Source organism: Brassica rapa, chromosome A09, assembly GCF_000309985.2.
Source record: "Brassica rapa cultivar Chiifu-401-42 chromosome A09, CAAS_Brap_v3.01, whole genome shotgun sequence".
Lineage (NCBI taxonomy): Eukaryota > Viridiplantae > Streptophyta > Magnoliopsida > Brassicales > Brassicaceae > Brassica > Brassica rapa.
Genome location: NC_024803.2, coordinates 26,813,023 through 26,829,410, shown reverse-complemented (window position 1 = coordinate 26,829,410; position 16,388 = coordinate 26,813,023). Strand labels below are relative to the sequence as shown.

The following is a 16,388-nucleotide window of genomic DNA, read 5'->3' as shown; positions in this document are numbered from 1 at the left end:
GGGTTTACACTTACAAAGCTCCAGCAACAGCATAAACCACCCTTCTCCCCTCTGGACAAAGGAAGTCGCTACAGATTAAACTTAATGTCCTTAGCTGTTGGTCAATCACAAAAACAAAGAAAATAAAATATGGTGTGCCAACTAATCGGGCATGAGCATAGCGAGATCAAACATTAGCCTATCACCCCAAAATATCAGTGGTTAATATGTATGTATTATTTGGCCCCTAAATGATTAAGAAAAATATTTGTCTAGTACAGTTAAATTCTGCAGTTTCCACGTTGAGCAATACGAAGAATTGAAGAATTTTGTATTATTGGCATTAGCGAAAGAATCGAACATTTTTTTCCTAGTTTTACACTTCTAACGCTAAGGTTAGGTTATTTGTTTACTGAAAGTTTGCTGAGGGAAAACGAACAAAAGATTCTGAATAAAATGCTCCCAAGAAAAGAAAAGAATCAGAAAGAAACTTCTTCTATCTATCCAGACGGTAAGTCACTGTTGGTTGCTCTGAGTTGGTAAAGTGCTTGTTGCTGTTTGAGCTTCTTCTTTTACATCAAATCCACTCCGAAAAGTTTTCCTTTGGTAAGACTCACGGAGCAGTTTGATGATATGAAGTGATCTTTTGATTCAGATTGAGTTTGGTTCTTGTGGTTCCAGTACTCGATGAGTCTATGGTTCGGGTCAAGAGCTTCAATGGCCTGAAGAGAAAGATCAAGTTGTGTAACACAGTAAAAGATCATGGATACGTTTTGAGTGAAAGGGTTGGACTTAATGTTTTACCTGAACTGTAGACTGCGAGAGGAGACCAAACATTTGAAGCCCGTTAATACTTTCAAGCCGCGGTAAAGTAGTAAGACCAAGATTTGTGGATGTGTGTTTAACTCGCTGCAACACCATCTCCCAGCATTGTTGGGCCGAGACATTGAAGAAGCTCTCGTCTGGAGATTCTTCCAGAGTAACCTGAACAACAACAGAGGAAAGAAAAGTCAGGTGTTGTTGTTGCTTTTGAAGTATCTAATAGAATGTTATTTAGGGGGAAAAAAGCTTTATACCCTGAACAATGGGCCCATGAGTCCTGCATCCAAAACCTCAGAGATGTAATAGCTCATTCTTGTTGGATCAAGCACGTTGTAGAACTTGACACGACTTGTGAATCCTGTAAATGTTGTAAAAAGACCGAAAACATCAACAACCTTTTGAGCAGATTTCTGATTTATGTCAATAATATTTAACTAAAGGGTTATTCGAAGTTTGTACCTTTTGGGAAAATAGCATGCTTATTGCACCAAAGCTTTCCAAAAATCAAGAAACCGAGGTTTATAGGCTCCACCGATGCACTTAAGTTCTCTGAAGTGTTTATCTCGCCACTGGTGCTGACTTCTTCTTCTTTAGGGTTTTCCAGATAATCCAACTCCAAGTCGATGTTCAGATCAAACGAACCTTCCTTTAGCTTATTCTCCTCCTCCTTGGTAACTGAAATTGTCTTATTTTGATATTCATCACTGTGTTGAACACCTAACACCTTGGAAGCCCATATCTTTAAATCATCTGATTCCCCTTCCAATGCTCTCACCAACGAGCTTAACTCATCCATGGTGTAACGGAGGAGGACACATCTATCCTTCTCTTCGCATGAACACAGATCGTCCGAGTGTTTAAGACACGCGTATTCATCAGGAGAGCACTTGCAGCCAGAAGCAGAGAGATGCAAATCATAAAAGCATGAGAAGCATTCCCTTTCACAGTTTGAATCAAAGTCCTTCTCCATCTTCACCAAGCTCAAAGACTCCCTACCAATATCTGCAAGTCTTTCCTCTTCCATCTTTAACCGAGCCTATAAACGTTTTAGAACAAAATCAGCTTTTAGAAAGTAGAAACCATACTTTAAGTAACATAACACCGTTTTTTCTATTACCTGGACCGCGTTGGTAAGTGTTCCGTTCTTCCCACAGAAACTCTTCCATCTCAAGTTTGTCGTGTTTTCATTTCCAACGGAAGAAGCTGAGAGTTCCCAAAGAGCCTTTACAGCTTCATAAGCTGCTCCAAGGAGAAGTTTGTCATGAGACAGAGAAGTCTTCCTCGTCTCTTTACTGTAAAGCTCCACAGCGTTCTGTCCATGAGCCAACCAATCAACCGGAGCTACATTAACCGCTTCTGCACAGTTGAAACCGCAGTTGAATCCAGCATGGTATGCCCTCGGGAATGTCAGTACGTACTCCCCTGCATTCTGAACCACACGATAAACCTGGACTCCCTCATCTTTTAGAATTGAAGGAGAAAATTGAGTAACCTATAACCAATAGAATAGTTAGTCTCTAAACATCAAAAAAAAAAAAGACAAATCTAATAAATGTTTTCGTCCTAACCAGGCCATGAAGTAGATCAGGCTGCTCTTCAAACAAATCAGGTAGATGTTTTCTCATCGTCTTTTCGAGTGCTGTTGCATTGCTTCCTGGAACACCATACCATACTTTTGGCTCCCCAAAGTGATGATAATTTAGTGAATACAGATGATGGTCCTCCACATGCTGTTAAACCCAATAAAATGATCAAGCATCTGACATCAATGGGGTTATAGAACTCATTAACTAATCAAAGTGTGACAGTGTACTTACCCAACAAAATGATGAAAAGCACATTCCAACATAGAGCCATGGGACTAGAACACCAGAGATATCGCAATCCTCAAAAGAGAGAACAGAGCCAGGGAGACGCGGTAAGTTATTCAAGTTCCAGCCAGAGACTACGTACTGATCAATATCTCTATCCCCTTTCTTGTAAAACCCGCTTCCAAGTACCACGTTCTCCAAGTCAGCTCCATAATATACCTGAAACAATTAAAAAAAATGGCCTTAGATTAGTTATAAAATGTATGTTGGTTAAGTGGTGAAAAAAATGGTCTGTTTCTATCTATACCTCAACTTCATCTGTTGGTTGTTCAACTATCCGCCAGTACTCGCCTTCGATATCCTCCACAGACGGTGTCCATTTCGTTTCACCAACAGAGTCTTTCTTCTCAAAGTAAGCCTCTCTAAAATGCTGAGCGTATTTCTCAAACTCTTCCAGAGTAAAGTCTGAACCAGAGTTAAAGCCGAACTTCTCCTCGGCCTCAGGAGAGGAAGCAGGTTCAGAGGGAGAAGAACCAGAAGCAGAAGCAGAAGCAGATCGTCTCCTAGAGGAACCCATCCTGGAGTTTCTTCTCCTTTTGCGTTTCCTGCTCTTTGGTTTCTTCTTCATGGGTTCACGGTTCTGAAGCAGGTCCACGTTCTGGATCCGAGTGGGGAACTTGGTATGCTCCCATATAGTCTTCTCCTTAAGACGGCAAGGAGGCGTCCATGTGGGTGGCGGGATGATTCGACAGATACCATATGGCTCTGCTAATGGACGTATTTTTTCTATATATGCAAGTGTATCTTCAAACTCCTAATATAAATAACACCCAAGATCAAACGAAGACAAAATCAAAACATGAACAAGAAGAAACCGAAAAGGTAAAAAACAAGAAGCAATGAGTACCTCTAATGATGGAGAGAAAACAGGAGCTTCATCAACGATTGGTCTCTGTGCTTCATCTGGTAACCATCTAGCAATAACCTTGACATTATACAAAAAGAAAAAAACATCATGTAAGATCAAAGCTGTTTTAATAAAATTTTAATCTTTTAAGAACTGCATCATATTACATATATAATAACAATACTACTCTTACCTTTCGATGACGTGGACTACTAGGTTGTTCCATGCTAGTGTCTTTGTCCGTATCCTTGTCTGGTGGATGATGATTCTTCAGAGACATATCCTGTAACAGAACAGATTTATGCTTTTTAATTATCCCCAACAAAGAAATATGATAAAGAGTCACACACACTGTGTTCAACAGATCAAACAAACACCAAAAAGAATGATGAACAGAGAACAAAACCAATCTAGATTTCAACATGAACGAATCAAATAAAGATAAAAGAGATCTATGATTATGTTTTAACGAGATCCGGAAAATAATTGTATTCTATGACTGTTACGAATCTACCATGAACAAAACCAAAAGTATATAAACAGGTAATCTACAATCTAAATACTGTGGTTTGATGGTTTTGAGTTATTAACAATAATAAACAAAACAAAAAACGGTGATTAATTGATTCAATTATCCATATCAGATAAGTAAAGTAATCAAGAATGAAAAGCTAACCTCGTTGATCTCAGATTGTGATTGAGCAACACTGAGATGCTCCATATGGATTCAAATCACTCAACAGAGAAGCCTAAGTTTCTTCGATTGAGAGCCAACGAAACTGAGAAAGAAAAAAAACACACCAAAAGATAAGACAAGGATGTTATAGGAAAATATCCAGACGTTAGACAAGTTAAAAGGCCTAACCCTAATTGAATTCAGTGGATCAACAACACCAACACCAAACTGAATAAAACCAAGAAAAAAAAGAAATTCACAGGAAGACGAGTTTGAGAATTTCACAAGAAATAAAATTAATTATTATTTTCGCAGATTTTGTTTACCTAATATTGCAAACGAGAGCGCTTCAAAGTTTTTGCCTAATTAATGCTTAGCAATTGAATTCGCAGTTAAAAACAGAAATACCCAAATCTGGGAAAATTAATGAGAGGGAATTTAATTGACCTAGCTAGTAACCGAATCACAAGGAACACACAGATATATTACAAAAACTCAACCGAACTTAACCAGCAAAAAGGAACTCATAAATTTCGATTAAATTAAAATATTAATTAATTAAAAAGGTTTAAGAAAAAAAAAAAGGAAAGGTCGAAAAGAGATGAAGTTTACCACCTCAAATGAACGGCTGAGATTTTTGTGATTTCACGAGTTTTTTCTTATGGAATAAAAAAAACGTCATTTGATCAAAAAAAAAAAAAACGTCGAAATATCGGAACTTGTAAATTGTACGATTGGATAAGAAAAAGGAAAAAATGAAATAAAAATGATTAGAGATGAGAGACAGAGAAAGACAAGAAAATTATTCGAAGATTAGTTTTCCCTGGGGGAAAACGAGACGCACGCACACAGTTTTTAACGGATCAGCGCTAGATCACTAAGCTGACGACACGGTCCACACAACTTACGGTACGATCCTTCTCTACGTGTCTTTTCACCATATTACCCTCAAGTTTTCTGTCTATTTACGGTTGCATGCCATTATTCCTTTCTTCCGTCATCGTTGTTCTCGTCTTCGTCTTCGGGGTTTTTGTTTCTCTCCGCGTCGGAAAAAAAAAGTAGTGTTCGACCGTTTCTTTTTTTTTTATTCATTTGAAACTAAATCTTTGACCGTTTCTTCTTTCTTACGAAAAACGCGAATATAATAAATTTCATTTTTACCCCGTCATTTACTATTTCTTCTTTTTATAAACTGTTGCTACTTTTGGAATAGATCTTAAAAGGTACAAACGGTAAAAAATGGTAGATTGAATAAATTTAGATAAATCAAGTTTGACTGCAAAAATCACTAAAATGCATAATGAAACAATGAGGAAAGCTAAAAGAAACAAAAAGTGCAAAACTAAGAAGATCAACTGTGAAGTACAACAGAGTACTTTTAAAATCGATCAGAGACGAGTCTTCTTATTTTTCTGGTTTTGTCTTGTCTTCTTCTACTTTTCTCTTGTTTGCGCTCATTCCAGGAGGACAATCCCTCACCTGACCAATAAAACACCAATAAGCACAATGCATTAGAAATGGAATCTTTTACCGTAACAGATTGAAATTAGAGTAAAATAATTCTATACGTATCGAATTTCCACAAAAATAAAAATAAAGTAAAGGTGGGTGATTACAAGTCGAGCAACATAATCAGCTACGAAGGCGCTTGTGCTCTCACTCTCAGGGTTTGGCTGCAAAAAGCGTTATTATTATTCATAAAAGCAAGATCCTAGCTAGTACATTGCAAGAGAAACAAAAGATAACTCACGGTAAAAGGAGAAGTTGCAGTTGATTCAGTTTCTGCATTAGCTTTACGGTTCCTCCGGTTAACCCGGTTAGTTTGAGGATGAAAAACGCGGTTAACTTGATGGGGAATAAGGGGGTTAGTTTGAGGAACAACCCGGTTAACTATAAAAGGATTAACCAGGTTGACATGAGGAGGATTAACCAGGTTGACATGAGGTGGAATAACCCGGTTGACATGAGGTGGAATAACCCGGTTAGTCTGAGGAGGAACAACCCGGTCGACTTCTTGAAATTTAACCCAGTTACCTTGAAAAGGACCAACCCCGTTAACCTGAAGAGGAACAAACTGGTAAAATGAACTATCCCCATCATTTGTTTCCTAAACAAAAAAAAAAAAGTAACATTAGGCATCATGAAGATATTGCAGACAACTCATTCAACTTACAAATGATAATAGAAAAAGGGAGAGACTTTACCTGTGGATGTGTGATGTGTTTGCAGGGATAACATTTAACAGATCGATCATCCTTTTGATATATGATTGTTGCATTACATCCACCACAGACCAGAGATTTAAGACTAGGCATAGGACGCCAGGAACTACAACAAGGACATTTCACTGTTCCTCCTGTGCTGCTTCTATAAGATAAATTAGCCTTACAGTTTTTACATGGAAGCCTAGCTGCAATCAGATGCCCTGTAATAACAAATCAAGATCTTAATTAACTATTCGATTGAGAAAAAAAGACCATTGCTATAACTTACAACGAATGAATAGAAACAGAGTTTGGTTTATAGATACCGAGATGAGGTGTGAATGGAACGTGACATTGTGGACAGATGACTCTTAGTCCTCCTGTTCCAAGCTCAGCAAAATGAAATCTTCCTCGTCCGTTTGCTTGGTTCTGCATAGCTCTGAGAACACACAAACCAAAGAAGATTTAACAATCGAGAATTTCGAAACATCAAAGGGAAGAGCAAAAGATTTTGTTTACCTTGAAGATGATAAAAGAGTGTTTTTGTAATATGAAAAGAGATTATGAGTTAAAGCAAAAAGGTCTTTGTTGGTCCTTTTATTAACCATGAACAGTCATAAACGTACGTTTTTAAGCAACTCTTCATGTATATAACTTTAATGTAATTTTATTAACTTGGAGAAATTCTTATCTATTTTAGCTTAACTTTTCCCATATATATAAAAATTCGTAAAAGAATGAACATGAAAATTCGTCTCCATTTCTCCATTGTAGGAAAAACAGAATAAGATCTTTTATTTTAAACACATCCACCCGCGCCTTATACAAATAAATCATTTCTTAAAAAATGTTTAAGACGCGGTTGGATGTGTTTCAAATAAAGTATATATGTATGTGTAGTCAAATGTATCTTATTCTTTTCAAAAAAAATTGATTTGTGCCAAATGCACATCATTGTTTAAGACATCATTGTTTAAGACGCAGTTGAATGTGTTAAAAAATAGATGTACAAGAGATTTGTTTAATTAGGAGTTTAAGATGATTTGTTTTAAAATGACAAATTTATTGTTATACAAGCACAATTTTTTTTAAAAGTGAGTGTCATAGAATTACTATTTGATAAATTGTATTTGAAATCCAATGTCTTTAAATATTTTAAATTATATCTGTCAGAAGTCTTCTTATCATTTTAGAGTGTTTAACTAGAGTTTCTTAGTTTAAAATTTAAAAATAAAAAACGTACTACTTGATAAAATGTTTTGAAATCTAATGTCATTGAAAATATTTTTAATTATAATTTTCAGATGTCTTCTAATCATTTTAGAATGTTTAGGTAAAGTTTCTTATTTGAAAAAAAAAATCAAATCTCATAATTTTATAAGTGATTTTAGAATGGTCTAACGAAAATCATGTTAAAACTCAATTGATCTAAAATCATTAAATTTACTAAAAAATCAATTCATTTCAATCTATAGACTTAATACACCCCATGTAATAATATTTGTTATTAATATGTGTTTCTTATTCAAACTAAACTTTGGAGTAGTAATAAAGGTGATTTTTTGAAATGTACATAGTAGAAGAAGAATTAAGAATATATCCATGCATTGGTATGTATGTCAATTTGGTATAATATTGGATGAGTTTTTCTTTCTCTGTGCGTGATCATTCGTCAAGGCAATGTTGTATATAACACTACACTATAATTGTTAAATATATAGTACAATACAATCAATTAACAACAATTAACACTATGTACATATATATATTGTAAAGCTGCATTTCTGTTATATGTTTCTCAAATAGAATAGCACACAACAAACTACTACATTTCATTTTGAACTGTTCATATTCTCCAGAGTTGATGGATAACAATCATAAAATGTTTTGATAAAAAAAAATAATCATAAAATGTAGGAAAACATACGATTTGCGGATGAGTTAGTGGCACTGTTGCTGGAGTTTTCCATCTTTTCCAATTATGAAACTTAATATCATATCCTATACTATACCATATTGTATTTCTAATGGTATAATCTTTGTTTTATTGGTTGAAAGTGTTTAACACCTTTTTGGCCATTATCGATTTTCAATAATATAGTATTGTATGTTGTTGCTTGTAATAGCTAGTCTTAATCAATAAATATAAACTATTTGATTCATAAAAATGATATAACAACAAAATATAACATATGTCTTTTACTGTAAAACCACATCTCTATTTTATGTTCAATAAATAGAATAGAACTAAACAAATTTTACATTTTAGACAAATAAGAATAGCGAGGCAGAAGAGATATATGATTATCAGAGTGCTGGTTGAGTTGCCAAAGTTGATGAGAAAAAGAAACTACTGCATAAGATGAAAGAGAAAAAGAAACGTTGAGAAAAGATAAAGAGAATACAAGTGGAGACAATGGTGGAAGCGGCGATCGTGAAGAAGAACGAAACAATCGGCAACAGTGATGGTAGTGTTACAAATAATAAAGACTAAGGCGGAAGAAAATGAAGTGATCGGAGATGGAAGAGATAAAATTATTGACATAGAAGAAAAGAAAATATCTGGTGTGTAATACCAAAAGGTAAAAAAGTCACTTGATACATGATATACATGAAATATCATAGCCAAGCATTTGCAATGGGTAGAAACTTAGTTTTGGTTCTGCTATCTATACGTTCCCTAATTTCTCTTGTAATAACATACATTTTCTTAAATCTCTAAATGCTTTTTTGTCATCACCTCTCAAAGTTAAATTTTTTTTAACAAAAAAACCATTTGGTTTACATTTACATGCTTCATATGAAAGAAATATTTCTCCTATACCTTTCTATAGACTTCAAAAATTTTTATGGATTTGAGACTGGTCTTGTTGAAAACCAATATCTTAGTCCATCTTCCAACCTTGTGTGATCTTCTCTTTGGACTGAAACAAATCTGTTTCTGATATTTCTCTCCATGATTCTGATGATTGTTGTTGTGGTTAAAGGCTTCTCTCCATGCCTTCTACCATTCCTCTCCATCCATAACCCATGAATCACAGTTTGAAACACATATCTCAGGGTGAACTGTTTTGTGGTGGTCTGATTTCCAGAGATTGCTTCCACTATTCTTCTCCAAGAACTCATAAACTCATCTCCCATCACTCCTTTTGCAAGGTTTTCCCATACGACTGTTGAGAATATACACTAAAGAACAAGTGGTTTCTGGTTTCTAGGGGATCATCGCACAACGAACAAGCAGAGTTAACGGTTCCTCCCCATTTCAACATCCTATCACCTGTGTCTAATCTATTATGTATAGATAACCATGTGAGAAAAGCAAACCTTGGAGTTGCGTATCTGAACCAGACTCCATTACTCCAATTACAGTTAGCTCCTCTCGTTCTCAACAATTCTCAAAGTTTAGGGGGTGTTAGTGGAGATGAGATTTATAATGAGTCTAAGTCTAGTGTTATTGGTTTATAGATTCTCATATTCTCATTAAAATCTATTGTTATTGGTTTGATGATTCTATAATTCTATTCAAAATCATTTGTTATTCAAAAAGTTTAGATTTTAATGATTCTACAAATCTATTAAAGTAAGTGTTATTGGGAGTTGAATTCTTATCATTTTAACTCACAAATTAAGATTTTGAGAATACTATATGGGGGTGTTAGTGGGACTTAGATTTCTATAGAGTTTGTTGATTTTAAAAGTTGGGAGATTTGTTAAATTTGGAAAGATATGTAGAGAATTTTATATATTGTGAAAATCTATTAAAATAAAGTAATGTAATGATTCTAAGAATTCAAGGTAAACATGTAGTATTCTCAAAATCTTAATTTGTGAGTTAAAATGATAAGAATTCAACTCCCAATAACACTTACTTTAATAGATTTGTAGAATCATTAAAATCTAAACTTTTTGAATAACAAATGATTTTGTATAGAGTTATAGAATCATCAAACCAATAACAATAGATTTTAATGAGAATATGAGAATCTATAAACCAATAACACTAGACTTAGAAATTCTAAGACTCATTATAAATCTCATCCCCACTAACACCCCCATAGTGTTTACCTTGAATTCTTAGAATCATTACATTACTTTATTTTCATAGATTTTCACAATATACAAAATTCTCTACATCTCTTTCCAAATTTAATAAATCTCTCAACTTTTAAATTCAACAAACTCTATAGAAATCTAAGCCCCACTAACAACCCCTTAGTTTAAATAAGAAAGAAAACAAAAACTTTAAGTCTTTGTTTTAAGATTTATATATCAGATGCTTCTTTCACACACTCAAAACCAAATCGAGATTACAAAATATTCCAACGGTACGTATGATCATATGACACCCCTTTGAGAGGAAAAAAAGAAAGCAGGGGGTTATCAACCGCGATTTTCAGAAGTTTCTAGAGTCTTTCCAGAACATAGATTCTGTTTTTAAAAGAGTCTTAAAAACCTGATAAAAGCTTGGATCATATGTACAGAAGAAAGACCGTAATTAAGTTTATAAAAGGGAAAAGCAAACCAAAATCCAAAATGAAGCAATTCTAATGCAGATAGAAAAAAGGGAGAGTCTGCAGCTATCTAGTGTGGAGGCCGTTGCAGTATCCGTTATTGTATCTTACATCAGCCATGCCATTGGGAGCTTTCTTGGAGGTTCCATTGACGAAAACGCTTTTCGGACAGTTACTAATCAGATGTTGATGAACAGAAGCTGGATTCATGACTGTGTCTAGCTCACCACACGATGCTGCAATGAGTCCTGCACAAAAAAAAAAAAAAAAGAATGTAAGAGTTTGTTGTGTTGATTCAAGAGACAGATAGATGTAAATGTTTGGAATGGGTCCGGACCTAAGAAGAGAGGAGAAGCTTTGCCGGGTCTGGATTTGTACTCTGGGTGGAACTGAGCACCAATGAAGAAAGGATGGTTTGGAAGTTCAACAATCTGCCAATTAGTCCAAAGGATTTGAGTTTGCAGCAAATGGAGACAAATAGATTTTTGAAGGATTAAAAAAAAAACAGACCTCCATGCGTTTGCCAGTTTCATCTTTGGCAGCAAAAGAGAGACCTGCCTTCTCTAGCCGCTCAACCATATCAGGATTCACCTGCAACAATTGCATATCTCTAGATCAACAACTCCAGTTTTTATATTAAAGAATCTGTATATAAATGCATACCTCGTATCTATGGCGATGCCTCTCATCGACAAAGCTTTTGTTCCCGTAGCTGCAAGTAGACAGAATCATCATGGTAAGTAAACCTGTAGCGGTTACAGAGTAAAACTTTTAGATCAATGGTTCTTACAGTTTAGCAGATTTGCTGTCTTTGACTGTGAAGATGGATTTTCTTGATCCTAAGCGCATAGTGCCTCCCATATGAGTTCTTGAGCCCTAAACCCCCACCAAGCACAGAAAATCAAGTTAGATCTAAGCAGGACAGATGCTGTACAAGTAAAGAGAGAGAGAGGGAGACTCTTAAGAACCTCAGGCATGAATACGATGCACGGATGTTTAGTGTCAGGTTTGAACTCTGTGCTGTTTGCGTCGAGCAAGGAGAGAACTGATCGTGCAAACTCGATGACAGCGACCTGCATCCCTAGGCAGATACCGAGGAAAGGGATTTTGTTTTCACGAGCGTATTTTGCAGCAAGAATCTTTCCTTCCACTCCCCTGTCACCAAAACCTCCAGGTACAAGAACTCCATCTACACCCTAAGAAGATAATAGACATGAGCAACACACACACACAAAGGCTTCTTGAAGATTGAAGTTGTAAAATGTCAAACCTTCAGCAACTTCCAAGCAGCTTTATACGCATTTGGATTCTGCACAGAGGAAAAAGACACACATGACTCTTGTTTACAAACTTGTGAACACAAACAAAGGCATACTCATTCACTGACCTCTTTCTCAGTTTCTTTTTCGAGATCACAAGCTGGAACCCAATCAACTACGAGCTTTTTGCGGCAAGCGACAGAAGCATGTAAAAGAGCCTAATACAAAGTTATCCAAATGTGAGTTTACTGAGGCAAAAGAAATCTACTGCCCCCCATCACGTGATTGTGTAAGTTGGTACCTTCAAGATGGAGAGATAGGCATCAGAGAGGCCTGTATACTTCCCCACAACAGCGATTCTCACCTGGAAATTAGTTTAGCGCGTTAAGAAAAACCGACATTGAGGTTACGGTTTATAAGGAGTTAGTGAAAGCTGAGACCCACCGGTACATGTAAGTTGTCACATAACTCGGCTCTTGATGTCCATTCCTCTAGAGATGGTTCTTTAACAATACTGTTTCCGTAACAACAGAGATCACTTCCAATCCTTTTGAGTTCTAAATCAAGCCAACCAAATAACAAAAAAAAAACTAAAATACATACCCAGCAAGATTGAGCACTTTCGAGATTGCCAAGTGAGCCTTCTGATCCTGTTCAAGAGAGTATGCACATTGAGCATTTTTTGAAGATGCTATGACTTACAAATACATTTAGTTGAGAAGAAGGTACCTTAAGCAACAGAGGAATGTGCCAAATGTTGGGAACATCATAGAGAGTGAAGATAGACTCAAGCTGAAACAAGAAACACAAGCTTGTAATATAAATAACCGAGACTTAAAAAGTAGATAACATAACAACAAGGTAAGGCATCTTACCGGGACATGGCAAAACTGAGCTAGCTTTTCTTTCACATTCTCCTCAAGTGCCTGAATGAAGAAAAAAGTTTTGAGGCTTTTAAATCAGACTCGAATTGAAACAAGATTATGAGTCAAGATGGAGACGCAACGCAAGCAAAAGCAAAAAGCAAACCTTTGTGCTCCGACAAGCTAAGATATCAGGTATCAAGCCCAAGCCTCGTAGCCCCCGGACACTATGTTGTGTCGGTTTAGTTTTCTGAAAAGGACACAACAAAAAGAAAATGAAGATTATGTAGACATATAGAATCAAATGACGTCACATCATGACTGCTTCATTTCAGGAAAATGTATCTACCTGTTCACCAACAACATTAAGCACAGGCACGAGGCTGACGTGGACCAGACAGAAATTCCCTGTGCCTGGACTCAACCACCAACCAAAAGATTCTCTTAGTTAATTTCATCAATATCCAAAACATATTTTCTTTTGCTTTCACGGATTCAGATGGATACTTACCTACACGGTAAGAGAATTGGCCAAGTGCCTCGATAAAAGGTGCGGATTCAATATCACCTGCAAACAAAAAAGAATCTCTGTTTACACAGAAGAAGAAGCAAAAGCCAAGAGTAATAATGTATTTTATTGTATAACCTATAGTTCCTCCTAATTCGATAACGCAAATATCAGCAGGACCCTCCTCTCCATCAACGGGGATAGCAGCAACTCTCTCTATCCACTCTTGAATTGCATCAGTGATATGAGGAACTACCTAATATCATCACAACCACAATACTTTTAAATGTTAAAAGAAAGAAATCAACAACAGAAAGAGAAAAAGGTTAATGATTACCTGAACAGTCTTTCCCAAGTAATCTCCTTTCCTTTCTTTAGCAATCACATGCTGTTGTGACAAAAGACAATTTAAGATGATTTAGTAAAACTAACGCAACCAACAAGTAACTTCCAGTTAGTTAGTTGAGATCTAAGATCTTAACCTGGTAAATTTTCCCGGTAGTGATGTTATTGTCTCTGGTTAATTTGATATCTAAAAACCTCTCGTAGTTTCCAAGATCAAGATCCACCTTTTTTTTTTATTTATTCCAAATCACATCAAACAAAAACATTCAAAAGTTGTCTTTTTAAAGATTTTTTTTATTGGAATAAGTAGTCATTATTTATAAATATACCTCACCACCATCGTCCAAAACAAAGACTTCACCGTGCTCAAAAGGAGACATGGTTCCAGCATCAGTGTTTAGATAAGGATCTGGAGATTAAGTGCTCCACGTAAGCAAAAACATCAACAAAGAGAAAAAGAGTAACAGAGAGGAGAAAAAGTTACCGATTTTGATAGAAGTAACACGGAGACCACAAGCTTTAAGGAGAACACCGATACTACTTGCGGTTACTCCTTTACCTAATCTACTCACAACACCTCCTGTTACTAGCACGTACTTCATCTTCTTCCTTCTGCTTTTCAATCTAATCAACTAATCCTGCAAAGAAATCACCAACCACCAAATCAGTCAAGAAGAAAAACCAACAAGTGTTCTGTTTCATAGTCAACAATCGAGAAACAGGGGAAAGCTCGAAGCTTTTTTTTGTTTTTAAATGCTTAAGTGATGATTTAAGATTTAATAAAAAGTTTTATAGGTTCAAATCAGTATTCAAAAACGATGGCTTTTGGACAAGAAGCGCTTGCATTCCCTCTGTATTAAACCAGAGAGAGAGTGTGTGAACCAGAGACCTGCGTTTAGCCGGCGGCTTCGATCTCTGGAAATAAAATGGAAAAGAGGTGTTTTTGGATTTTGGTTACTGGGTTTATCGGATAAGGATAAAGGGAGGCGAGAAAAGCGTGAGAATGATGAAGACAGAGTGGAGTGAAGAAGGGTTTGTTTAGGTTGATGCCATTGCCATTGACAACCGAATCCGTTTTTTATAAAGAAGAGAAACCGTAACTTATATAGCTGCGACCGCCTCTCTCTCTCTCTCTCTCTCTCTCTCAAAACCCCTATGTAAAAAACGTAAACCCTCTCACCCACATTTTTCTTTTAATAAATATTATCAAATACGTATTTTCTTGGACATACGTATTTGATTTTCTATAAACGGATTATCACTATATATTTGCGGATACGACAATATGTAACCCTAGTTTATTTCATCTCTATAACACAGTTCCAATAAGTGCTCCAGTATTTGTTTTGTTTACCGACGTAAGTGGGCCAATATATTTGGAAATTTTTTGGAGGTGGACTGTATGGTTAATAGCAGCGTTTAAGAAATTGTTAGGCAATAATTAAATAGCTGACTAAGAGCCTGACTAATATAACCGTATCTGTTGCGATTGTAAAAGTTTGCGGATGCGGATGATTGCAGTTTTAAGTGGTTTTAAGATATTTTTACGACTGATACTGCGGTTAGAAATTGGTGCGTTTGCGGGATACTTATTACTGGTAAACCACTGAATACAACAACGGTTAAATAATAAATTAATAATATTCATATATTATATAATTATAAAATATTAAACAACATAATATTATAATAAATATAAAAATTATATTTTAAAATTAAAAAAAATTATAGAAAATAGTTTATTTTAAAAAATTATACTATAAATTAAAATATAATAGATATATTTTAGCATTGCTATTATTTCAATTTAAAATTTTTATTCTTATTTTTGTATTTATATTGTTTTTAAAAAAAGAAAAAAACAAATTTACCCTGCCGCAACCGCAAACGTTAGATGAAACCATCTTTGGAATTTAAGTGGTTTAGAGCGGTTTGAAACAGTTTAGAGTGATTTGAGTGATTGTTGCAAAACGCCAACAACCGCAACCAACCCCAAAAGCTGCATTTGTGGGTAGTAGTGGGGAAACCAGTCAATGCCCTAAGTGGATTATTTGGGATTTAAGAAAAGTTTGAGCGTTAACAAAATATTGATTTATTCTTTAAATATTCTATCTTTTTTTAGATAGTTTAGTTTCTGGATTTAATTATAAATTATTTTGATCAATTATAAAATTTTCGTATACAGAAAATAAACTAGACAAAATTGTGGTTTTGCACTAATAATATTACTTAATTTAACATCTTTAGATTATTGTAGATTTATTTATATCGATTTAGACCAATTTAAAACGATTTAAACTGAGTTAAATTGCACGAAATGGATTTAAGAAAATCATTTCAGCTATGGTTAATACTTAAGATCAATGATGAAAAATCTATCTAGACGTCCGCTTAAACGGTATTATTATATGCTATGTTCTTAAAACATTCCCGGGTATGCGAGTTTGTTGCATGACAATCTTTAATCAAGAGGTCACCATGACGAGAAGTAGTTATTGGTGTG

General features: G+C 35.3%; 3 protein-coding genes and 1 long non-coding RNA gene across 8 annotated transcripts; 1 reads left to right on the top strand and 3 right to left on the bottom strand.

The window, feature by feature from the left end:
- Positions 1–298: 298 nt before the first annotated feature.
- On the bottom strand, positions 299–5,059 carry LOC103840300 (lysine-specific demethylase JMJ18). 5 transcript variants are annotated; one of them, XM_009116797.2, is made up of 13 exons: positions 4,522–4,728; positions 4,385–4,423; positions 4,196–4,298; positions 3,713–3,802; positions 3,520–3,597; positions 2,920–3,426; positions 2,619–2,831; positions 2,370–2,531; positions 1,919–2,293; positions 1,261–1,837; positions 1,056–1,159; positions 784–963; positions 299–701 (listed from the first exon to the last, which is right to left on the bottom strand). In XM_009116797.2, exons 3-13 carry the CDS (start codon positions 4,238–4,240, stop codon positions 552–554), a joined length of 2,481 nt encoding a protein of 826 aa, XP_009115045.1. In that variant the 5' UTR covers positions 4,241–4,298; positions 4,385–4,423; positions 4,522–4,728; the 3' UTR covers positions 299–551. The 5 variants fall into 5 exon arrangements, with proteins under 5 accessions (XP_009115045.1, XP_009115046.1, XP_009115044.1 ...); XM_009116798.3 differs by lacking the exons at positions 4,385–4,423; positions 4,522–4,728 and adding an exon at positions 4,811–5,059; XM_009116796.2 differs by lacking the exon at positions 4,385–4,423 and having other exon boundaries at positions 4,522–4,765.
- LOC117127967 lies at positions 4,977–10,877 on the top strand. Its single transcript, XR_004451010.1, has 2 exons — positions 4,977–5,104; positions 6,425–10,877. It is a non-coding gene; the product is annotated as an uncharacterized LOC117127967 (long non-coding RNA).
- On the bottom strand, positions 5,412–6,960 carry LOC103840298 (protein LSD1). The gene is made up of 5 exons (XM_009116795.2): positions 6,726–6,960; positions 6,400–6,620; positions 5,946–6,302; positions 5,812–5,868; positions 5,412–5,674 (listed from the first exon to the last, which is right to left on the bottom strand). The coding sequence occupies exons 1-5, from the start codon at positions 6,832–6,834 to the stop codon at positions 5,600–5,602; spliced, it is 819 nt and encodes a 272-aa protein (XP_009115043.1). The 5' UTR covers positions 6,835–6,960; the 3' UTR covers positions 5,412–5,599.
- On the bottom strand, positions 10,755–15,159 carry LOC103840297 (CTP synthase). Its single transcript, XM_009116794.3, has 22 exons — positions 14,775–15,159; positions 14,370–14,523; positions 14,215–14,294; positions 14,023–14,109; positions 13,878–13,928; positions 13,679–13,796; positions 13,544–13,600; positions 13,382–13,446; positions 13,199–13,282; positions 13,045–13,095; positions 12,899–12,961; positions 12,773–12,819; positions 12,614–12,683; positions 12,471–12,533; positions 12,298–12,387; positions 12,181–12,219; positions 11,879–12,106; positions 11,701–11,786; positions 11,574–11,622; positions 11,421–11,501; positions 11,248–11,341; positions 10,755–11,158 (listed from the first exon to the last, which is right to left on the bottom strand). The coding sequence occupies exons 2-22, from the start codon at positions 14,485–14,487 to the stop codon at positions 10,977–10,979; spliced, it is 1,803 nt and encodes a 600-aa protein (XP_009115042.1). The 5' UTR covers positions 14,488–14,523; positions 14,775–15,159; the 3' UTR covers positions 10,755–10,976.
- Between the last annotated feature and the right edge of the window lie 1,229 nt (positions 15,160–16,388).